Source organism: Leptonychotes weddellii, chromosome 16 (assembly GCF_054177405.1).
Source record: "Leptonychotes weddellii isolate Sample4059 chromosome 16, ASM5417740v2, whole genome shotgun sequence".
Taxonomy (NCBI): domain Eukaryota; kingdom Metazoa; phylum Chordata; class Mammalia; order Carnivora; family Phocidae; genus Leptonychotes; species Leptonychotes weddellii.
The window spans coordinates 15,020,664-15,045,140 of record NC_138384.1 but is presented as its reverse complement, the minus strand read 5'-3'; the positions used below and the strand labels follow the sequence as shown (position 1 = coordinate 15,045,140).

General features: G+C 47.4%; 1 protein-coding gene across 3 annotated transcripts in view; it reads left to right on the top strand.

Annotated features, from left to right (window-relative positions):
• Window positions 1–24,477, top strand: part of WWP2 (WW domain containing E3 ubiquitin protein ligase 2) — a 135,306-nt gene that overhangs the window by 103,927 nt on the left and 6,902 nt on the right. For 2 of the 3 annotated variants that reach the window (XM_081806418.1, XM_081806419.1), the window contains 8 exons: window positions 615–704; window positions 9,846–10,020; window positions 17,362–17,416; window positions 20,874–20,955; window positions 21,542–21,670; window positions 22,049–22,124; window positions 22,434–22,505; window positions 22,733–22,821. In XM_081806418.1, coding sequence (XP_081662544.1) covers window positions 615–704; window positions 9,846–10,020; window positions 17,362–17,416; window positions 20,874–20,955; window positions 21,542–21,670; window positions 22,049–22,124; window positions 22,434–22,505; window positions 22,733–22,821 — 768 coding nt within the window. Of the gene's footprint in view, window positions 1–614; window positions 705–9,845; window positions 10,021–17,361; window positions 17,417–17,722; window positions 17,798–20,873; window positions 20,956–21,541; window positions 21,671–22,048; window positions 22,125–22,433; window positions 22,506–22,732; window positions 22,822–24,477 lie in introns of those variants that run through there. The other variant, XM_081806420.1, reaches the window with a different exon arrangement.

Here is a 24,477-nt window from a genome sequence, read left to right as displayed (position 1 = left end):
ATAAATAACAGTATGCTGCGTTTCTTGATTCACCCAGATCTCTTTTAAAGATCCTCTGTAAATGAAGCTTATATTTTAAAAAGAAATGTGATCATGAATATATTTGATGCTGGGAGAATAGGGATATCCTATAATTTGTGACTTTAAAAGGTAGTGTAGGCTACAAAGGCTGGAGGGTCCCTAGATTAACTTTGGGTGAGGTCTGTGAAGCCCAGAAATTGCATACAAATTTTTGTTGGTAAGTACACTTGGGAAGGAAAGTGTCCTTGGCTTTCATCAGATTCCTAAAGGGATCTTTGATCCTGAAATGGCCATGAAACACTGATTTAGAAAAGTCCATAGAATGTAGCTTCGTATGGGTCATTTAGGAGAAGCTAGAGTGATCCATGGCATATTCTAGTACATTGACTTCATAAAAGGGAGCTTTTGTTCTCAAGAAGTACTCCTGGGTGCCACTTGTCAGTGATAGCATGGAGCTGGTTTGACCCCTGGGCTGGTCTCATATGTCATCTTTGTCCTCTTAAAGTTGCCACATCAGTAGCAAAGGACTCCTCAAACAAGGGCTTATGCCTTTCAGCCGTGTAGCTCATGCTTCCCTTGACTTTATTTTTCAGATGGGAACAGCGAGAGCTGCCTAATGGGCGTGTCTATTATGTTGATCATAATACCAAGACCACCACCTGGGAGCGGCCTCTTCCTCCAGGGTAAGGCTTGGGCTGGCAAGCCCCGAGACCCTAGAACTGGCACCAAGAGTCACCCACTGGCTTGTCTACCAACACTGCCGTAGCCATCTCTTTAGTTCCCTCTACTCTCTGCTCCTTTCCCTCTCTTTTCCCCCCTTCCATTGTCTTCTCCTTCTACATTCTTTCTTCTCTTTATTTTCCCTTCTCCCCACATTCACTGTATTGGTTATGACTGATGGCCATGGGCTTTTTGGTAAGTGATACTCAGAACTACCTTGGCTGTTGGGTCCTGGAGGAAAGAGAGCTAGGAATCCTGCCTCTTGGGCCATTGGTATCTTGATGCCCTCAGTTATTTCACCTACAGAGGTACCGTATCAGGGCCGGGTTCTCATTCTCTTTCTGCAGAGGTAGCAAAGTACAGGGACATTTTTCCCTGGTCACTTGATTGCTTTGCCTATTCACTTAATTCTCCTCTCATTTCTTAGGACATCCTAGGATTTTTAGAGCATCTCTGGGGAAAAAAGGGCACGAGGAAGCCAAGATAGAAAGGGTGCTGATGCATTTCACAGCATCCTATGCCCAATCGGCCCCTGAAGGGTGCTTCTTGTTCAGCTGGGCTTTGTGAGAACGAAGCTAAGTTCTCTAAAACCAGAGGATGAGTGAGGCTTCCAAGTGAGGGAAGATTGTCCAAGTTCAAGGAGAAGGGGTTTGGTTCCCTGCTTGCCAGGGACAGAAAGTTCTTTCCACATGTGCCTTTTGGTCCTGAGAGCTTTCAAAAGAGAATGTATTCTGCTCTCAGGAGAGAATCATCTCCCAGTAAAGCAGTCATGAAGGGCTCCTGCTGAACATATGGACACCTCCCCACCAAGTTTGTAGAGGGAGAGGATGTCAGAGGTGGGGAGTATCAGGAAAACCCTGTACTCTGGTTCAGCGGTCAGGTATGTGCCAGGCAAATACCACCTCACCTTCTGGTCCTACAGATTTCCATGGATGGGCTGTTTTTAGTTTCAGTTTTCTGGGAGAATGCTGTGTTTTCCTTTTTTTCCTTACCCTTCTGGAAATGAAATAATCTGTCATCATTAGTCCTCATTCTGTTTTCTACTTTAAGTCCAGAATATTTATTTACATATTTAACCAAAGTAAAATATTGACTTCTTAGAAAAAAGTCAAACTTTTTACTTTGGAAATTATGGAAATTTTCCTATTATGATGGATCATTTCAAATACGCACTAAGTAGAGAGAATCCCTACATACTCAACACTTGGCTTCAATAATTATCCAATTCATGGCCAGTCTTGTTTCATCTATACCAGAGGTTGGCAGACTATGAGCCTGTGGATGAAATCCGACCTCTTCCTGTCTTTATAAAGTTTTATTGGAACACAGATATACTCATTTGTTTATACTTATTGTCTATGGTTGTTTTCATGCTCATCGCAGAGTTGAGTAATTGCAACATAGACTGTATAGCCTGCCAAGCCTAAAACATTTACTTTGTAGCCCTTTATAGAAAAAAATTTGCCGACTCCTGATCTTTAATCCTCACCCGGCCCTCTCCCCCTTTCTTAGATCATTTTGAGGCAAATCCCAGGCATCATATAATTTTATCCATATTTTGATATATATTTCTAAAAAATGCTCTCTTACTGAAAGCAAAACCACTGTATTTTTTTTTTAAGATTTTATTTATTTATTTGAGAGAGAGAATGAGATAGAGCATGAGAGGGGGGAGGGTCAGAGGGAGAAACAGACTCCCTGCCGAGCAGGGAGCCCGATGCGGGACTCGACCCCAGGACTCCAGGATCATGACCTGAGCCGAAGGCAGTCGCTTAACCACCTGAGCCACCCAGGCGCCCAAAACCACTGTATTGTTAACAGTATTTCCTTGCGGTCATCGAATACCTAGTCAGTAGTCAAATTTCTCCAATGTCTTGCAAATTAATCATTGATTTTTAACAGGATGCATTTTACACTTGTACTTTTTGTGTTGACAGCCCATATATTTAAAAGCAGCATTACCTCTAAAATCAGTAATCCATTATATGTTAATTAACTGAATTAAAATAATAAAAACAAATAGAAGCAGCCTTAACTCTAGAAGTGTTCTGGTTGCTCCCTCTTACCCTCTCTGGTCTATAAGTTATGTAGGCCTTGATCTCGTGAATATTTGGATGGAATCTAAATGAAGATATTTAATGTTGTCTTCTAAGAATGGCCGAGGATTGATTCTTCTTTAAGTATTGAGGTGGGACACTAGATCCAGCTTTCTTACTTTCGGGACAGTTTTAATGTCTTATTGGGAGATGGCTCAGCCTATTAGTTCTTTTTTTTTTTTTTTAAAGATTTTATTTATTTATTTGACAGAGAGAGAGAAGAGAGCACAAGCAGGGGGAGTGGCAGGCAGAGGGAGAGGGAGAAGCAGGCTCGCCGCGGAGCAGGGAGCCCAATGCGGGGCTCGATCCCAGGACCCTGGGATCATGATCTGAGCTGAAGGCAGACACTTGACCGACTGAGCCACCCAGGCCTAGTCTATTAGTTTTTACTGAGTTTTGGTCACAGACCTCTGAGCCCCTGGCAGGTACTTCTGCTCTGTAACAGGGAGCCTAGAGAGAACAGAGTGCTTCAGCTCTCATCGCTAACTAGTAGGAGAAGTTCCACCCCAGGGGAGTATTACCATTCACACATCACACGTGAAACTACAGATGGAGCTATTATCTCAGCAGACCTAGTCATCCAGGAGTGAGTGAGATTGAGCCAAAGGATTCACTTCATCATGGCCACCCCTTCTGTTAGAGCCAGGGAATGCTTGTATGAGAAATGGTCTTTTTTTTTTTTTTTTTAAAGATTGTATTTATTTATTTGAGAGAAAGTGTGCGTGAGCGCACGAGCAGGGGGAGGGGCAGAGGGAGAGGGAGAAGCAGACTCCCCACTGAGCAGGGAGCCCAATGATGGTGTGGGGCTCAGTCCCAGGATCCTCAGACCATGACCTGAGCCGAAGGCAGATGCTTAACCGACTGAGCCACCCAGGTGCCCCGAAATGGTCATTTTTTATCTAGGAACAAAGAGTATTGGCCCTGGTAACTAAAGATGAACGTAATAATTTGCTTTTAGGTGGTGCTCAGACCAGAGGTGAGCAGGGAGAGGGCTCTCCATAGAGCACAGAGGGAGGTGGCTCAAACTCGGTCTTGCAGGAAATGCTGGAGATGGACTTAAATGACAAGAGGAAGTTGATCCAGGTTTGGGGAACAGTGTGAATGTAAAAGATGTCTGTAGGGAATGATTCATGGAGCAGTTTTGCTGGGGTAGAAGGTTTATGTGAAACAAAGATGCTCAGAGTGTGTCTAGCAAGGCACCTGGGTGCGGCGGACATGCCTGCTGGAAGTGGAGAGAGTAAAAGGGCTCACTGGGCCTCCAGCCATTGCTCTGTTTTTATAGATTGTCAATCTTTGTAAGATTCACCTGGAATCAAGGGTAGGCTTACGCTGCTTAGAAGTTTGAAATTCACCAGTGCAGAGGACTTTCAGTTAAACATGTGGATTGAACATATGTTTATTTCCATTCCTTTCTCAAAACCCCCTAAAATGGCAATAAAAGTATAATGATAAAGGAGTGGAAGAGGAGAAGCAGCATATGGGAGATGGTAATCAAAGTTTAGTTGCTGATAGATAAATGGCAGAGCTGAGAAAGCTGAAACCCAAGCTTGCAGTGTGGGTATCCCCTGGGAAGCCAGCCAGTTTGCAGCTCGGAGACCTGGAAAGCCTCAGCAATCAGACATTGGGGTGGTGTGTGTGTGTGTGTGTGTGTGTGTGTGTGTGTGTGTGTAATGAGACTTAAAAACCCTTAAGGTAAGTCAAAAATCTGTGCAGGGAGCAGTTACGTTCTCAGGTTGTCAACCGTCACTTGCGTCCCGCTGTCACATGCCTGCCTGCACACGTGTACGCCTCTCCCACACGTGGACATGTACAGCCGGCCTGTGGGCTCCAGCCGTAGCGGGAGGCGGAGATGAACTCAGAGAAAAAGGGATTAAGCGAGGGTACTGTCCCCAAGTTAAAGATTGGAGTTTTTTCTGGATAAAGTGACCAGTCTAAGGGAAGAGAACTACAGATTGTGCTATTTGGGGGTCTTCTAGTCAAACAGCGGAGTGAAGCCACTGGTCAGCCCACCCCGACCTGGATACCCAGAGCGTCCATTCAGCATTTTAATGACTCACTTTTAAATGTGAAAGAACAGCCTGAGACCAGCAGACAGAGAAAGAGGGACTTGGTGAAAACAATGTGGAAGGTAAAACTGAATTATAATTCATATCCTCAAAAATTTGGGAGGAAATATGGCATCTGTGCAAGAACAGGAGACCATAAAATGGACCATGCAGGAAACAAGACCTTTTATTTTTATTTTTAATTTTTTTAGATTTTTAAAAAGATTTTATTGATTTATTTGTCAGAGAGAGGACGCACAAGCAGGGGGAGTGGCAGGCAGAGGGAGAAGCAGGCTCCCCATTGAGCAAGGAGTCCAATGGGGGACTTGATCCCAGGACGCTGGGATCATGACCTGAGCTGAAGGCAGGTGCTTGACCAACTGAGCCACCCAGGCATCCCAAGAAGGCCTTTTAGAAATTAATATATAGTTGACCATTGAACAACCTAGGTGTTAGGAGAGCTGACCCCCTACACAGTTGAAAATATGGATATAACTTTGACTCCCCCAAAACTTAACTACTAATAGTTTTCTGTTGACCAAAAGCCTTACAATTGATTAACAAGTATTTTGTATGTTATATGTATTATATACTATAATCTTACAATAAAGTAAGCTAGAGAAAAGGAAGTGTTAAGAAAATCATAAGGAAGAAAAATACATTTACAGTACTGTGTTGTTTTTATTGAAATAAATCCACATGTAAGTGGACCCCCACAGTTCAAACCCTTGCCGATCAAGGGTCAACTATATATAACAGCAGAAATAAAAATTACAGGATTGAAAGATAATGTTGGAGATAAGAAAATTGGAGGATGAGTCTAGGAGCTTCAACATCATTCATGAATAGTTCTAGCAAGAACTAGAAATAGAGGATAAAAAATTATCAAGGAAAGAATGAAAGGATTTTGCTAGAATTGAGAGGTAAAGTATTCAAATTCAAAGGGCCTACCAAATGCCCAACCCAGAGAATAGGAAAAGAGTGACCCCAGGGCACATTCTAGTGAAATTTTAGGATGACAAGGGAACATCTCAGAAGCCTCCAGAAGGTAAAAATAGGGTACATATCAAGGATCAGGAATCAAGAATGCCATTTCTTGTCTCAACAGCCAGCTATGGAGCTGGATCCTTAAAATTCTGATGGAAAATTATTTCCTGTCTGGAAATCAACTCTTAGTCATCTTTAAAAAAATTTTTTTTCTTTAAGATTTTATTTATTTATTTGAGAGAGAGAATGAGAGAGAAAGAGCACAAGAGGGGAGAGCGGGAGAGGGAGAAGCAGACTCCCCACCAAGCAGGGAGCCCAATGTGGGACCTGATCCCGGGACTCCAGGATCATGACCTGAGCCGAAGGCAGTCGCCCAACCAACTGAGCCACCCAGGCGCCTAACTCTTAGTCATCTTCACACTCAACTGTGAGGGTTGAAATTAAGGTATCTTCAGTGTTTCAAACAATTCACTGGTGCATTCTTTCTCAGAAGCTACTAGATGATTTGTTCTACCAGATGAGAGGAAACCAAGAAAGAAGTCATGAGATGCAGGACATAGGGGACTCCATTCAGGGGCCAAAGATGTTCCCAAGAGGAAGGTGAGGGAAGATGACTCAGGACAGTGATGTAGAGCTGGCCTGGAGGACAGGTGTCCACAAAGGACGAAGTGTGCTTGGAGAGACATGGCCAGGCACATCTAACTCACACTGAAAGGCCACCTGTGCTACGAGAATCTGGCAGGGCAGTAGTGATAGGTTCTTGAAAACCAAGCAGAATGAAATACATAATTCTTTAACTTCAGAAAAAAAGAAAAAGTTGTACAAGTAAGGAAATGTATTTCTAGTATTCTACAAAGCCATAATACAAACTCTGAATGTTGAGTTGATGATTTTTTTACATTGGGAGTCTTGAGGGAGGAGAGGGCACTGTGTGTCTTGTGGGGTGGGATATAATAAATGCTCAGCTCTGACAGTGGAGGGTTCACAAGTAACGTCTAATATGACAGAAATCAAGACATAATAGAAGAAGCATGTTATTCAGAAACATGGCTGTAAATAGAAGAAGCAGTTGAGAATTGAAAGTTGTTGTTTCTGAGGAGCAGGAATCAGCAATGGGGAGAGGTAGGGAAGGAGATGCTGTTTTTTTATTGTACCTCCTTTAGAACTGTTTGTATTTTTAAACTATTGATACATGATTCCTTTGATAAAAAAAGAAAAAAATCACTCGTTGAGAGGATCTATGAGAAAGGTGGGAAGGTTCCAGTTTGTTGTGAACCTTGAATACTAATTTGGGTTTTTGACTTAAGGGTGGTGGGGAGTCCGTTGAAGTTTTTGAGCAGGAGCATCACACACAAGCGGGCGGGGGTGGGGCACTCTGGTATGATTATCCCCATGGCAGTTTATAGGCTGGCTCAGAGTGGGGAGATTTGTTCCTGTATAGTTGGACAGAGAAATGGAAAGTCAAGGGCAGGTGACAACCTTAAGAAGCCCTTGGGCTGAATGGTTAATTCACATCAGCGGGAAGGGAAGCATCAGGAATGATGGGGTACCTTCACCCCTGGGAGGAGGACTAGCTGGAGGAAGACTGGGGAAGACTCAGGTTTAGGGAGAGAGCTGTGGCATTTAGTTGAGTCCAAAGTGACAGTAAGTCGTGAAGGCAAAGCAGTCTAGCAGGCAGAATCCAGACACAGGGTGGGCACTAGCCATCGGGACTGGGAACTCCTTAAAGAGAAGCCATTTTTAAAGAGGCTTTGAGTTAAAAGAATCATTGAAGAGGTGGCCAAAAAAAGTCAGTTAAGAAGCTAACCCTGAAAATTGAGGAAGGTACCAGACCAAAGCATGGTAGCCATGTGAGTAAGATAAGGATTCGGAGAAGATGAAATAAATGAGAAGATAGTTAGGGAACAAAGACTTTCCAACACATACAGTGTAATCCATATTGGTTCCCTTTGTATTGGGTTAATGCTGTTTTCTTCATTGGTATCTATTATCTTTTTAAAGCCCCTTTTGTCCCTGTCCCCCTTTCAAATTTATGATGCAAACATCAGCCATACACCAAATTGGAGAGAGTAGTACAATGAATCCCTTGTAACCACCACCTGGTTCTGACAATGAATAACATTTTGTTTCATCTGACCTTCCACTTTTCAAGGGAGGGGACTGATAAATTTTAAAGCAAATCCCAGATGTCATATACTTTGAACCATTATTCATCACATACATCTCTAACACATAAGGGTTTAAAAAAAAAATAAAACTAGGGGCGCCTCGCTGGTTCAGTCGGTAGAGCATGCAATCTTTAATCTTGGGGTTGTGATTTTGAGCCCAATGTTGGGTGTAGAGATTACTTTAAAAAAAGAAAAACTAAACTAAAATACCATTATCCCACCCAACAAAATTAACAGTATTTCCTTCATGTCATACCCAGTCCGTGTTCCGTTTTCCCCAATTGTCTTAAAAATGTTTTTACAGTTGATTTGAGTCAGATTCAAACTCAAGACCATCATGTTGCTTTTGGCTGTTATGTCTCATAAGTCTCTCTTATTCTGTAAGTTCCTCACCCTTTCTTATTTTTTTCTGACCATTTCTTTCTTTTTTTTTTTTTCTTTTTTTTCAAGATTTTATTTATTTATTTGAGAGAGAGAGAATGAGAGACAGAGAGCATGAGAAGGAGGAAGGTCAGAGGGAGAAGCAGACTCCCTGCTGAGCAGGGAGCCTGATGCGGGACTCGATCCCGGGACTCCAGGATCATGACCTGAGCCGAAGGCAGTCGCTTAACCAACTGAGCCACCCAGGCACCCTGACCATTTATTTCTTGAAGATCATTGGCATTTGTAGAATTTCTCATAGTCTGGATGTAACTGATGTGACATTGAGGTGTTGGGTAACATGCTCCTCTATCCCTTGTCTTCCCTGTAAACTGGTAGTTAGATATGGAGGCATGATTAGATTCAAATTCACTTTTTAAAATTGAAGTATGATTTATGTACAATAAGATAAACAGATCTCAGGTACATAGTTGGCTGTTTTGACAAATGCATACATTCGTGTCCTACACTGCATCAAAATGTTAAAGCATTTCCATCATTCCATAAAGTTCCCTCTCTTACTTTCTTTTGATCACTTCTTCCCTCAGTGTGTGCAAATCAAGTTATACCTACCAAGCACAGTTGAAGATTTTTACCATCTGTTCTAGCCTTGCCTTGCCCATGGGTATTTTAGGTATTTTAGTACTTTGGAAAGGTTGCTTTCTCACTAAAAATACTGTAGAGAATCCTGCTGTTGTCCATACCAACTCTTCTTCTCACGACCATGCAACATGTTTTCACTGGCACTTTACATCAGGATGATTTCTGTTGCAAGTAACAAAAATTGGGATCCAAATTGGCTTAAATAATGAAGAGAATTCACTGGCTAATATAACTGAAAATTCTAGATGTAGATCCTGGTTTCAAGTGAAGCCTGATCTAGTGACTCAAAAATATCACCAAGGGGCTGGCTTTTTTTTTGTTTTGTCTTTCTCCTCTGCCATCTGTTGGGTCAACTTCATATTGTATTTGGGTCCAAGATGGCAGCCAGTGCCTCCTAGGACTGCATGCTTTCTCAGTCATGCCTGGCAAGGAAGAGAGACTATATTTTTCCTCGAATTCCTAGCAAAAGTCATAAGATTTGCCCTGATTAGGCTCAACATAGGTCACATACCCACTCCTGATCCAGTCAGCTGCTTACCTCTGCACTTGGGAGTAGAGTCACCTTCCCCAGAACAACATGGATCTCCTAAATGGAAATCAGGAGCTAATGGTGAAGAGGCAACCACAAATGACTGCTTTAATCCTGTAAGCCCCAGAAGCTTCCATGACTGGGGCTTGCCTGCCCCGACCCCATGCTTAACCCTCCCTCAGTCCCTCCTTGCCAGCCACCCTGAGATTTCTCTGGAATTTGGTAACTGTATTCACTCTGAGCTTGATGTTTCCAGCTGGGAAAAGCGCACAGACCCCCGAGGCAGGTTTTACTATGTGGATCACAACACTCGGACCACCACCTGGCAGCGCCCCACAGCCGAGTACGTGCGGAACTATGAGCAGTGGCAGTCCCAGCGCAATCAGCTCCAGGGCGCCATGCAGCACTTCAGCCAAAGATTCCTCTACCAGGTGAGAGGGCAGGGGCTCGCCACGACGGTGTGGAGCCTCCTGGCGCCGGAGAGTGTGCTTCCTCACACAGTAGCCGTTGACCTGTTTGGTGAACGGGGAAAGCCGTGGCTCGAAACATCAGTGCTCTGGAGATTTTACGCATCGCCGTGAAATTCCTCAAATTCCATTATTTCTGATTTAGCAACTCACTGTCTAGCCTCCGTGTTTAAGGAATCGAGATACCTGAAACCCAGTTTACCGTCTTTCTGCCGAGACTGGATCTCTTTCCTGGCCCCTCCTTCCACGCTCATTTCTAATTTGAAACCTGAAGGTCAGCTGTGATCTCTCCCGTACCTCAGCTTTTCAGAACAAAACAGCCACCCAAATCCTTTTCATTGCTGCTATTGTTTTTCTTTAGATCTTTCTTGTTTGACAGATTCTCAAGGATAGAGGGACCTTTAAAATTGATGTGAATCAGGGCTTGGCAAACTATGGTCCATGGGCCAGACTGGCCCACACTTTGTTTTGTAAATAAAGTTTTATTGGCACAGAAGCACTCCCAGTAGTTTAGATATTGACTCTGGCTGCTTTTACATTGTAACAACAGAGTTGAGTAGTTACAGCAGAGACCATATAGTCTATAAAGCTTAAAATATTTACTGTCTGGCCCGTAGAAGAAAAAGTTTATTGACCCTTGATCTAGTTCAACTTCCTTCTCTCTGATTCCTAATTTTTCTCTGTCCCTTCCAACTTAGCAATTAGGGCAGCCTCTGAGTTGTTCTCTCTGTTGGCATTGCTCTCTTCTCCGATCTGTACTGCCTGTTCCCAGCAGAGTGGTCTTCAGATGTCACTGTCACTTGATCACTTTTTAAAAGTCACTATGAAGGATTTAAGGAAGAGGGGCTTTGGTCTGCATTTATCACTGCCATTTTATTTTTTTATTTTTATTTTTTTTAAAGATTTTATTTATTTATTTGACAGAGAGAGACACAGCGAGAGAGGGAACACAAGCAGGGGGAGTGGGAGAGGGAGAAGTAGGCTTCCCATGGAGCAGGGAGCCCGATGCGGTGCTTGATCCCAGGACCCTGGGACCATGACCTGAGCCGAAGGCAGACCCTTAATGACTGAGCCACTCAGGCGCCCCTATCACTGCCGTTTTAATCACTGGCTTGAAGCTTTTTGTAGTCATTATCGACAGAACAGCATTTAAATTTCCTACTTAACAGAATTCAGAGTGCTAGGGTCCCAGATTAACTGTCTAATGGCCTCCTGTACTGTGTCCCTTCAGGAGCCCTCCTAGCCTCACCTTCCATCCCATTAGAGCCTCCACCAGTGACCTGGTGGCTGGTGGAACCCAGCCACACAGCCTCTTTGGTAGGGATAGGAGGATTCCCAAACTGGAACTCTGCATATTCTCAGGGCACCTTGAACATGAAGCTTGGGATCTCCCTAGAATTAGAGCAGGTGGTGGATTAGAGGCTGGAAACTTTTTGACCTGGTCCACAACATTGAATCACCGTGCTTAGTCAACATTATTTCTATTCGAAATAAACTCTAAGCCCACAACCCATTTCTAAATTAGATACTTTCCTAGTTAGATGCTCAGAAAATCTTTAATTCCGTTTAACCAAGTAGCATTCATTATCAACTTTGTTTGCAGCTTTTTCTCTGCTAACCCAAAGCAGGAGCTACACCATCAATCATAGAGGATGGTGTCATCCCCCTGGGCAGGCCTGTCTCCTCTCCTCTCTGTGGGGGCTGATGCTCATCATATAGCGAGTAAACTGATGAGGAACCTCAGTTTCCTTAGTATGAATGAACAGAAAGCACGATGTTTGCCACATTATGTTGTGTCGAGGTCAGCTGGAATGCCTGTCTCTAATCCATGCCCTGGGGGTTCTTATGCCCAGCTTGCACTCCACAGCCCCTTTCACACTTGCCTGGCATCCACTTCTGGCATGTTTCAAAACTGGGTGGAATCCAGTCATTCTCTGCATTTCAGAAATTGTTCCTCCAGAGCTAGGCCCCAAAGACTTTACCTACTCTTTGGGTGGTCGTGGCTATAAAACTAGGAAGGTCCGGGCATTTCTGGCTTTTGACCTAGAGACAAGGACACGTTCTAGGAGTCTCACAATCATTTTGTCTCCCTGCTTACTCAGCTTCTCTAATTTCAAAAAAAAAAAATCTCTTAAAGAAATCTTTTTTGCTTTACAATGCATCAGATATGTCCTGTCGGTTGACTGAGATGTTTGGTGTGTGAGAGGGCAGGTTCTGGAGGTCAGATTCACTTGGTCTGTTGGAACATCCACTTCTCCGGCCCACCTCTATCGCTCTGGCAGCGTCATCCCGGGCACGCAGAGGTTGAACTTCACCTTGGAGGGTCCCGTTGAAGTAAACATTTTTTTTCTTGAGTACTCCAAACTGGTTTTCTCAGCTTGGCTGGGATTCAGGAGGGTTCTGGATGGAGGTGATTGTTCCCTTTTCTCTGTGAAACAAGATTCATATTGAAAAACGTGTTAGGAATCTTTTTTGGGTCAGCTTTCAATGTCTCTCTGTTGACTTCCCTCTCCCCTGGATTTGCTTTGCCCCTCGTTTGCTACGGTGCCATGTCCTGGTTATAAGTAAGAAGAGTCGCTTTCATACAGTTCTTTTGGGGTTTGGCCTTGGCCCAGGGTTTGACTCGGAAGACTTAAGAGCTGATACTGTACCAGCGGCTTCCCCTCCTCCTCCTCCTGCTGCTGGGCTGAAACCAAGACCTCGTTCTTCTCCACTTGCTCTCGAGAGAACACAAAATGCAGTTCAAGATGGAAGCCAGGGGAACCCCACATCACAGTCTCCCACAGTTCCTTCCTGCCGTCTGCCTCATCACACACGTTTTTCAGTTTCTCTTATTGTTCCCTTCTTTCTTTCTTTCTTCCTTTTTTTTTTTTTTAAAGATTTCATTTATTTATCCGACCGAGACATAGAGAGAGATCACAAGTAGGCAGAGAGGCAGGCAGAGGGAGGGGGGGAAGCAGATGCTCCCCTGAGCAGGGAGCCCGACGTGGGACTCGATCCTAGGACCCTGGGATCATGACCTGAGCTGAAGGCAGTCGCCCAACCGACCGAGGCCACCCAGGCGCCCATTGTTCCCTTATTTCTGATATGCTTCCATTTCTTAAGGCCCCAGCGTGCCTTTGTTTCTTGTGAGCATCATGTACATACTTGTCTTCTGCCCTCACAGTTTCGCTATGCCCGCTCTTCTGTGATCCTGCTGCGGTTCCATGGGGATGTCCACCCATTAGAGTACATTGTGTCTACTCCTGTTTCCAAGGCACTCCCATTACCCCAGCTTTGGTCCTCCCTTAAGAACCACAGTCTGGGGGTGCCTGGGTGGCTCAGTCGTTAAGCGTCTGCCTTCGGCTCAGGTCATGATCCCAGGGTCCTGGGATCGAGCCCCGCATCGGGCTCCCTGCTCGGCGGGAAGCCTGCTTCTCCCTCTCCCACTCCCCCTGCTTGTGTTCCCTCTCGCGCTGTGTCTCTCTCTGTCAAATAAATAAATAAAATCTTTAAAAAAAAAAAAAGAACCACAGTCTGGGGGCACCTGGATGGCTCAGTCATTAAACGTCTGCCTTTGGCTCAGGTCATGATCCCAGGGTCCTAGGATCGAGCCCTGCATCAGGCTCCCTACTCTGCGAGAAGCCTGCTTCTCCCTCTCCCACTTCCCCTGCTGTGTTCCCTCTCTCACTGTCTCTCTCTCTCTGTCAGATAAATAAATAAAATCTTAAAAAAAAAAAAGAACCAAAGGAGGTAGCCAGTGTCTTCAGGACTGAAAAAGATCATTCTGTGGCTCCTAATGTGTGGATGCCAAATTGCATTATCCAGAAACAGACAAGTCTCATTTCTTACTCTGCAGAGAGCCCCTTGGATTGAACTCTCAAACACCTGGGTTTTGTTCTGCACCCATGGGGTAGATCCTTAAAAGAGGAGCCTGCCTTCTATACAGTAACCTTTATGCCCTTCCCAGAGCCTTTCTTGCCGTCGGCTGTATTTGCTAGACATTCTTTATTTCTGAGTTTGTATCTTAAAATATTACTGGAACTTAGTGCTCAGTCCCTGGGGGAATTGAACTCAACGTGAGCTGTCTGGCTCGGGGCCTGCACCTCAGATGTCCCAACCGAGGGACAGTTACCAGGAAAATAATTCAGTAGTGTTGCCTTCTGTTCCTACTAGTAAAGGAAACTGCCTTGTCGCTAAGAGTCACCTGCACATCCCAGGATCTTTCTTCCGACTGTAATCCCTCCATGCCCCTTTCTCTGTGCTTCTCTGGCTGTGCTCCAAGCAATGCTTAGGATCACTCATTTTAGGGGAAATGTGGGAGAAGAGAAGGGGCAGTTGGTTGACTTACTGGAGATTTGGGGTTTTGGTTTTCAGGTCATGGTGTGTAGCTCTTATTTTTTGTTTCTCTTTGGCTTCTTTCTGTCCACTTCCTTTTCTTATTTTTCAAGTTGTACTATGTACATTAGGGAAGAAATGTCCAAAATAGTTAAGTGCTTTGCTTTAACTGCAAGCGGTCAAATTGTTGTGAATGTCAGCTTTCGTTGACTCCTTCTCATGCGTTGTTCATGCTTATCAATCTCTGGTCACTTTCCCTTCCTTCTTGTTTCCTCTTCTATTCCCCTTTTCACAGGTTTTAGGGGTGTGTGGATCTGATAGGATGAGAATAGGACAATGCCAAAGAAATTTTTTTAAAAAAGCAACAGTACAGTGAAAGAGAGCCAACATTGTATGCAGTTAAAAAAAAGGCAAGGATCAAGAAAAAGGTTGGGGCCCCTGGGTGGCTCAATCAGTTAAGCGTCGGACTCGATCTCAGCTCAGGTCTTGTTCTCAGGGGTTGGGAGTTCAAGCCCTGCATTGGACTCCACGCTGGGTATGGGGCCTACTTAAAAAAAGAAAGAAAGAAAGAAAGAAAAAGACAAGAGTTGATAGTTTTTTTATTCTCCTCCCTGTGCTTTGTATACAAGTCGTAGTTGATTTTGATGAATCACAGAAATCCACTTGGTTAAACTTAGGCAAAAAAGGAATTTACCAAATGAGAATGAATGAACGGAATGATGAAGAACCAAGCTCCGGCAGAAACCAAGGGTAGGCTGGGCAAAGGAATAGTTTGTGCAGGACATTGCCCTGCTGTGCTGCCATTAAACACTTGTTGCTCCCGAGGACTGTGGACTCTCCCACAGCAGTGAGTCATTTCCAACAGACCTCGTGCTTTCCTGCTGTTCCCCGGAAGTTCTGAGTGGGAGCATCTGACTGGCTTTTCTTTAAGTTTGTGCCTACACTGTAGGTGCCCTGGTGTTGGAAAAGGAAATATTTGATAGCTGATAAATATTTTTTGGTTTCTAGCTCAATGAGGGTCACGGAGGCTGTCAGTAAAGATTGGTCTGTTGATCTGTCGAGTTATGCAGAAGATGACCATCAGTCCACTGAAGCCCAGTTGGTACCAGTTGGGAGCTAATTTCCCACTGGAGCCCATGACTGCTTTATGGGTTATCCACTCATTCAAAAAAAAAAAAAAAAAGACTTGAAGCAGCGAACAGTTTTGCTCTGAATGCTTCTTTTATTTTTTTAAAATGACCTTTTCTGTATTTCTTCCTTTTTGCTACAGCTTATGACCCACTGAGTTCTATTTGGCTTCATTATCTGAAATGCACGTGTATTTCACAAGTTAGTTCCTTTCCTTCTGTTACCGAATGTTTTTTATAGCTATTGCTCTTCTGTGTTAACAAGGTTGGAGGAACTTGGGTTTTGGGAGATGCTGCAGCCCACCCCCACCCCCCGCACTTTTACCAGAATGACCTCTGGGAGCTCCCTTTCAGTAGCCATCAGACAAATCTGAGTTGGGGTGGTAGTTTGAGCACGTCCTCTAGGACGACGGTAACGGGGGCCCTAAATCGAGCACAGCCCAGCTTCCCACACCTTCGTGCAGTTTCATTCTGCTGGGCAGGTGGCCCTTTGCTGAAAGGGGGCTCTGTCCCATCAAGGAACCTATGGTTTCAAGACTTAAACATCTCTGTTGGAACTTGCTTTGGAAGAGTTGTGTTGTCACCTTGGAAAGAAAGTTTCTCTGTCCTTTCAGCTGGGGGCGGGGGGCCGGCTGTGAAGCGGGGGGCGCGTGTGCGTTGGCAGTTGAGTTCCACCAATGTTTTCTCAAGCCGAGACTGAGCCCCATTCATCGTCCTGCCTGTGTGTGGCTCCGTCGCCCCCAGACAGAGCCAGCCGGGCAGCCCGAAGTCTGCACTGAGAACTTGATCCCTTCATGCGACGATTAAGTTTTAGTAAGTGAAATAAAAATGCTTCAGCAAAAAAGAAAAGAAAAGAAAAAAAAGCAAGCAAGCAAGTGTGGAACAACGGAACAAGACTTGTTTTATTTAACTATGAAGAGTGTTTGACAACAGCCCCCTTCCCTGCATTATATGAGAGCTCTCTGTCCACTGCAGCCCTGCCCCAGGGATCTCCCAGCAGAATTAGGCTGGGGCTGGGGGGGTGCGAATGTAAACAGTGACCCTGAAGGCCTGGAGTCCGCCCCCGCCCCCCCCCCCCCCCCCGCCTTCTTTCTCCTGTCTCTCCTGCTCGCTTGCCACCTCGCCCCCCGCCCCACCTCCCCAGACAGGCACACACAGAACACTAAGCAACTTCAGGTTCAGGCTGGGGGAGAATAAAGGTGCTTTGTGAAGGGAAGCAAAACATTCCTGGGGGAGGTGAGGGGCCTGGGGCATGAATGTGCCCTCAGTCTGGGCCGGTTCTGCACACCACGGCTGCTCCCTCTGGCAGCGCACCCAGGAGGGAGGTGGAGGGAGGAGGGCCCAGCCCCCAGCCAGGAAGCTCTGGGCGTGGGCAGGGCTTGTGGGAATGATTTCATTGGAAAGGCCTGTGATATTTTTTCCCCTCCCGTGTGTGGTTCTTGGAGAAAGTTGGAGGTGGTGGTGATTTCAGTCGCCCTGGCCGCCGGGGAGCCGGAGCCGAGAGCAGAGGCACCGGCCGAGCTTGCGGGGCCGTCGGGCCCAGGCCCTTCTGCCACGCCTGGGGCCGGCTCTCTGCCTCCACAGCCCTGGCCCACCTTGCCCTGCACGCATCTTCCTCCCCCTCGCTCCGCCCTCTCCAAAACCTGTCAGGGCCCTCCGTGTGGGGGGCTCTTTTTCAGTTTTTCTTTTTGGAGAAAAACTTCTGGGAGGAGGGGATGTCACCTCAGGCCCCACTGTAGCCTGTGTACCAAGTGCTCAAATATGAAAACGAGTCCTTGGCATTTTTATTTTTATCGATCGACTTATTTTTAACCGGCGGCTTTTTTTAACCTCTGTGTTCTGCTGTGTTTCTTGTGTTTAGTCTTCAAGTACTTCGACTGACCATGACCCACTGGGCCCCCTCCCTCCTGGCTGGGGTAAGTACTGAGTTCTTCCGTGTACTCAGCCGTCTGTCAGCTGATGCCCCACTGTGCTCTGTCGTCTTTCCCTGAGCGGCTTCCTCACTCCCAGCCCTCAGCTGCCCATTTTACTTCTCGCCAGCACGCTCCGTGGGGAGGCCAAGCCTGAGCAGTTACAGACGTTGGAGCTGGAAGGTTGGGAAGGCAGTTGAGTTCCCCTGCACCCCTGGAGCGTTCACCCGCCATGGCTGAAGGAGTGTGACCCTGCGGACAGAGCCCTTGGGCGGCCATGGGACTGCTGGGTTTTGGTCCTGACCTTGAACTGTCTACCCACCCATCCGACCTGTCATTGACTAAGACATTCTGGCGCCGGCTTACTCGCTGGTGCATTGGTTTCAGGTCTGTGGCTGTGTGATTGGGAGGAGCCACCCCACCAAAACTTTCTTTGCAGCTGAGATGTTGGAGGACTTCAGCCTAATTTTGTCTAAAGAAAGCCACCCTTTTTCTTTGTGACACAGTTGTGAAAGAGGCCAGAGGGAAGCAGTTGAGAGAGTTGAGTGCCGGGTGGCAACTCAGTGAAAGTGCATCGTTGCTGGTTAATAGTACCATGCTGGATTCTCCTCGTCAACTGGAGAATTTTAGCTCCGGTGTGTGATTTGCCAATAGTGAGTTAGAAGGATGGACATGTATGACTTGGGAGAAATTATGGGCTTTGTGGCTATTTTGGGTAGGAGTGATGATGCACAAAGGGGTCATGAGAGATGGTGAGACTCAGTGCATTCTGCAGCTCTGAGCCAGTACAGAAAGAGTCCCTGGGGGTGGAAGAGGGCAGTTTTTTGCAAGAATCAGCAGGTGTCGGATTTAATGTATTGTTTGGGCCGGTGGAGGACAGTAGATGCTAATTTGGTGGTGTGCACATGGGATATAAAATTGGGCAGGCGCACGCTCCCCAATAAAGATGGAGAAGCAGACAATGATAGGATAAGCATGAACTGGAAAAGTATGGCTTTTGAGCTGGAACCCCCTGGTACAGACACACTACTCCCTGGTAGTAATTTACCAGGTTGCATCACCCCCCTCCTTGGGCCCACAGGGTGTCACTTAGTGCATTACCACTGCATTCCAGAGCCCTGGAAGGACCTTGTAGACCTTCTAGGGGGACATATTGGTTAGTGGCGCATCCAGACAGTTCTTGATTTTCAGCTAGGGAATCCCTTACGCACACAGATCATCCACCTGGCTCTTTGAACTGATGAAAGGTCCCTGGTATCTCAGAGATCAGCAGTCAGTCAAGTCTGAGGAGTCAAACACAGGATCCCAGGCGAGGCAGGGGAGAACGCTTCAGATTAAGCAAGAATCCGTGGTGTTGTTTGGCAGCCAATAGACGCTGTGACCTGGAGCCAGGGACCCAGAGTTGCTCGTGGATCTATAGCGTCAAATGATTGATTTCTGTACGGGTTCTGTTACATGATGGTCACCAAGTAAGAGCAGCTTTAGCGCCTCGAAAAGAGCTCCCAGAAGCCAAGTGTGGAATGTCTGAGATGGGAAGAGGAGCCATGGCGAAGTCAGCGGTGTTTACATACGACCAGGAAAACACACAAGCTTATATTCATATGAAACTGAGAAGAAAGAACATCCGGCCGAGGGCCAGGGAACCTCCCTAAGCAGATCCTTTGGGCTCTGTGTTGGCTTTTTCAGGGCTGGGACAGGGCCACCTTCCCAAGGAGAGTTCAGCAAACAGGAAGAGCAGCAGAACCGAGTGAGAATTGCATTTAGTGGGAGCCTGCGATCAAATCTACTGGGCTCTCCTCACCGTCCTAGGTCTCTTTCTGCTCCTCCAGGAGAGACCCCACGGTTCTCCCTACACCCAGGGGTCAGGACACCTTGGGTTTAGATCCATATCTCTTCAGCTGCCTTGACCCTGCACATGTGACTAAATGCTTCCAAATCTGCTTCTTCCCAAAGGAGGCAAGCTAGATGCTCACTTCAGGACTTTCCCAGCCCTCAGACTGTGAAATTGTATGCAGTGAGGCAGTTCCAGTAGCCCCCACCTCCGCCCACAGCAGCGAGTGCATAGCCCCCAGGCCGGCTGGACAGATCTCCCGGCCTGTTGATTAGCATTGGCTTTGGACCCTTGGCAGAGCAGACACGGAGGATCTAGTTCAAAGCAGAAGCTTCTGGGATGGGAACGGCTTCTCCTTTTCCTCAGAACCTTCTTGGGAAGCCTGCCTTCTGTGGGACAGTCCCATAAACTGAGCTGAGGTAGCTCTGTCATAATTTTGGGCATCTTCTTTCTTTCCTTTTGTCTGTGCTTTAAAAATTTCTGTCAAGTAATGGATACCACGTAAGGCAGAGAGTCCAAGACCCTGGGTTTTTCCTGAGAACGTTGCAGCCTGATGCTTGAGGGGAGAGGAGTGGGCTCCTCGGTTCTGTGCCTTTTTTAGCTTTTGGTTTCCCCCTCACTTCTGGAACTAATTATTTTTATTTCTTTAATTTCGCCCTTTCATTGTAAAAGAGGGAGGGCCATTTGCATCATTTGTTTGGGGGACAGAAACAGATTTGAAGGCTCAAGAACTTCCTGGGAAAGCTGACCTCACTTGGGTTCGCAGCCTGTCATCCACTTGGACCTGATGGGGCACCCCTCTCAACACCTCTCAAAGCCCGGAATCACCAGCTAGAGTTGGGTCTGCCCAGACTCCCACCCGTGAGCACCCAAGCCCCAAGAGAGGGGAGAGAGTAAGGATTGTCCAGAGGACAGGGGCAGTATGTCTGAGCACCCCCAAACACTGCCGTGGCTTGAAGCACACACTTAGGTGTAGGAACAAGTGGGCATTGTAAGTGCCCGCAGCCCTAGGCATTTATAATGCACACGTGCGGTGTAGCAGTTTTGCTGAGATGTGAGAGTTTTAGAACAAAGCTTTGCCTTTATGCAGGGGGAAAGAGATAAGGTGGACGGTAGATAGGCCCTGTGGTACAGAGCGCTGATCAAAAGGATATGAAGGAAAATGCAGCCGCCCCCCCCCCCCCCCCCAGTGACCCGGTTTGGATGGAGCAGTGGCAGGACCAGAGACCAGCCCATGAGGGACTGGGGTGGGGACCGGGGTTGAGGGGAGCCTGGCCGTGCCTCCACTTTGCACACAGCTGGATGCAATTAGGCCTCTGGTTTCAGCTGGGCTGCTCCCCTTCCCTGTTGCCACACCACCCCCTTCCCTCCAACGAATCAACCAACCAAAGACAGTGCTGGATCTCGAGTTGGAAATGTGTTTATCCTTCCCCCACTCCCCAATAGGGAAAGATTCTCTTTGTCCTCTTTACAGTGAGAGATGTGAGTGAGCGAGGCTTTCAGCGGTTAAACTTTTCTAACAGGTGGGGAATGGGAGCAGAAATTCGGACCTGGTGCTCCGGAGAGGGGAGTGGACGTGGGCTCCAGATGTTTCAAGCTGATTGTCCTCTTTTCTTTCTTCTCCCATGGCAGAGAAGAGACAGGACAATGGACGGGTGTATTACGTGAACCATAACACACGCACTACCCAGTGGGAGGACCCTCGGACCCAGGGGTAAGGACTTGGGCCGGGTTGGCCCCGTGTAGGCCCCGTGTAGCTCCAGTGTTGGCCAAGTGCCCTGACCTGCGTTGGTCCTCTCTGGTCAATATTCTGGGATCTTTAGCTACACACCAGTACCCCAAGACCCTTACCATATAGTGTCTGCCTAATGAGCCTTGAACGTGGCTTCTTAAATTGACCTTCCTGATGGATAGAGAGTGGCCCGACTGGCGGGTATCGCTGGTCTCTGCCACTTGTGCAGGCTGCTAATAGTGTGATTTCAAGAGGTTTGAAGGAACCTCTGCACCCCCACCCTCCAGAAGCTAGTCTAGGATAGGGGCGTGTGGAGTCTCACGATTGCTGGTTGGCCACTCAGGCCACGGCCATCTACCCAGAGCTGGTACATGACCTCTCTCTGCTCCAGAACTGTCCTCATGACTTGGGTGGTACCAGGTGCCTTTCCTCAAGGGCCACCCTCAAGGGCTGTGCGGAGCCCGGGTAAAAGCAGAGAGAAAGCAGCAGTTGGGGAACCCCAGCCTCCTAAGCATTGAGGCCCAGAAGGAGAGCTTGGCTCATAACTCCTCTCTTCCTGTGATTCCAGGATGATCCAGGAACCAGCTTTGCCCCCGGGGTGGGAGATGAAGTACACCAGTGAAGGGGTACGCTATTTTGTGGACCACAATACACGCACCACCACCTTTAAGGATCCTCGCCCAGGGTTTGAGTCTGGGTAAGGACTTCCCACAGGCCACCTTAGTATCTGTTCGCAAGGTCCGGGTTTATCCTTGTCTTTCTCCTTTTACTGCCCTCTGGTGGCTAATTTTGGGATCACAGTAGAGGGGATTGCAGGAGGATCTGGAGGAGTGGGGAGGGGGGCTGTCCTCTTTATTCGGAATAACACTAGTGGTCTTTCTCTAAAAGCAAGAGGTCTGGCTTTATTTCTGGTTTTTGTTTTTACTTCTCAAATCTGTCTACAGAAATGCCAGTTATTTCCTTTCTTTTATGCCCACCTTTCTGGTCTTTAACATAGCATCAGCTTTCCTCAGGGCTAACTTTTGCTAATTTTTGAGAAATCACGTGGGTTCTAGAACATCTTTGCTCTCCCCAGGACGAAGCAAGGTTCCCCTGGTGCCTACGACCGAAGTTTTCGGTGGAAGTATCACCAGTTCCGTTTCCTCTGCCACGTGAGTGCTGGGACCGGACCTCCCCCAGACACTGGGGTTGACCGAGTTACTTTGGCATGATTTCCCAGTCTCGCAGAGGTGTTGAGATGCCTGCATTCCAGGTGTGGGCCGGTTACTTGTCCTGCCCTGAGCATTGTCAGACATCGTCTTCCGACAACCAGCTCCCATTTCTGGGGTACCAGGCTCTCTGCCACTTGCCCAGGGAGACGGGGAAGCCTGTTTGTACAGACAGGAGACCCGACTGAATAGTGACCACTGAGGTCCTGATTCGGGGTTGGTTTTCTTTTTTTCCTTTTTTTTCTTTTTCAGTCAAATGCCCTCCCCAGCCATGTGAAGATCAGTGTTTCCAGGCAGACGCTTTTCGAGGATTCTTTCCAACAGGTTAGAGAATAATCATGGTGTCTAAGACCCAGCGAGCAGAAGGCCCCCTCACACCACCCCATCTTCGATCATGTGGCCTGTTAGCCCCACATGGTAGAGTTTCCAGGGTGTGGGCCTTGGTGACAAGTGTCTGCGGAAGAGCAGGACTTAGAATTCCCTGCCCCCTGCCCCCGGTCCACCATGGAAGTGGGGAGTGGCAGGCTGGCCACGATGCTCTGTCTCCCCAGATCATGAACATGAAGCCCTATGACCTGCGCCGCCGGCTCTACATCATCATGCGGGGTGAGGAGGGCCTGGACTACGGGGGCATCGCCAGGTGAGCTGCCCCCCGTCTCCCCCGGCTCTAGTGCTCGCGGCCAGAAAGCTGCCTCCCCCTTGCTCAGATCGGTTCCCAAAACTCTGAGGCACCTTCAGGAGTCGGCATGGGTAGGGCCAGTCCACGTCCTGGGATCCCCTTGTGGGCTGGGCATTAACCCTTGAGTTACTGGTCTGTGGAGAGGCTGGGCGCTTCACAGGGACAGTGGTGCGTGATTTCTGTACCTGAACCAGTCTGGCTGCACCAGTGGGCAGTGGTTAAATATTGGTGTCCTATGGTTTCCATTCGAAATCGACCCTGGGCTTCTGTTCTTGAGGCAGCTGGGCCAGGTTGAATCTGGTGTGTTGGTGTGTGCGTGCCACATGCAAGTTGGGTCACCATCCAGAGGACCTTGATCAGCACTCACTACACATCACGTGCATAGGGTCAATAAAGTTAAAATGGCTGATGTACCCATAAAAAGAGCCTAAAAGCATTGTCTTGCCCTCACCCCAGCCTACCTGCAAAAGTTAACAGTCTCTTTGACAAAACGTTGCCTTGGATCATGGGGCTGAAGTCCCCTGGCAGGGAGAAGGAGCACCTTGGCCTGCGGTGACTGCTCAGCTCACTGACCTCTCATGGTGTGGGGACATCTCTCTTGGTGTTGGGTTCACTTATTTCTGGTCCTCTGTTTGCTGGTGGCCCTGCCCTCCTTGTTGGCCCCTGTGGATCAATTGCTCTTTTTCTGTGGTGACCATGGTGACCTTCTCTCCAGGCTCTGCTTGGTGGTGTGGCTCCCACCCCGTGTGTGTCTGTCTCTCTGTGTCCTGCCAGTGGTTTTACCCTATGGTAGGTTACGTCATGCTGTTCTACCACAGGGTAGAACCACGGACAGGATACCGAGGCACCCTCTGCATCGAAGGACTCCTCGTCTGCCCGGCCACGAGCAGCCAGGGACTGGCCCCCTTGGGATGTCCCCCTGCTGGTTTAGCTCAAGCCTGAAAGGACCCTGAATTCTGGCTTGAGGCTTGTACCTAGGCCACAAAGAGATGCCAAGGCATGGGTGTTGGTTCAGACAAATGCATGGAAGTGTGGGAAAGGGTATGGTGATGGGGTCTAGGGTGAGGGGAGGGCAAAGAGCAAGGGAAATGAGATACCTTTTGTATAGCTAATGGGAGTGAGGTTTGTAATCTAGAGGCAGCACGGATTACAGAGTTTTCATGCATCAGGACCTAGGAACATGTTACTGTGTATTCATTTCATGCTGCCTACTCAGGGTGGAAACGGGGTGGGGGGGGGAGCTGTTTCCTACAGCACCTTTGCAAGATTTAGAAAAGATGCTCTTTCTCAAGACACTTCCATGTTGGGAAATGGTCATGATATTTTGGTTTTATCAGAAAAAAACCAGGTTGACTGCTGTATGCAGGAAAATTGTAATAAACGTGCAAATCTATGATACTTTAACATAGTGCTCTTGTACAATGCACAGCCTACACAACTGTGCATGGTGGCCTCGGGGTACCAAAGGTTCCTTTGCCATCAGCCACACTGGATAACGGATGTAAAGTCCTGGAATGCATCACCTGGGAGCCCAGACACATGCACGAGGCTTTCCTGAGCACTGTCTACAAGTGCAGTTGTTGTCCTGGTTCACCCTTGCTCACTGACCTGCTGTTA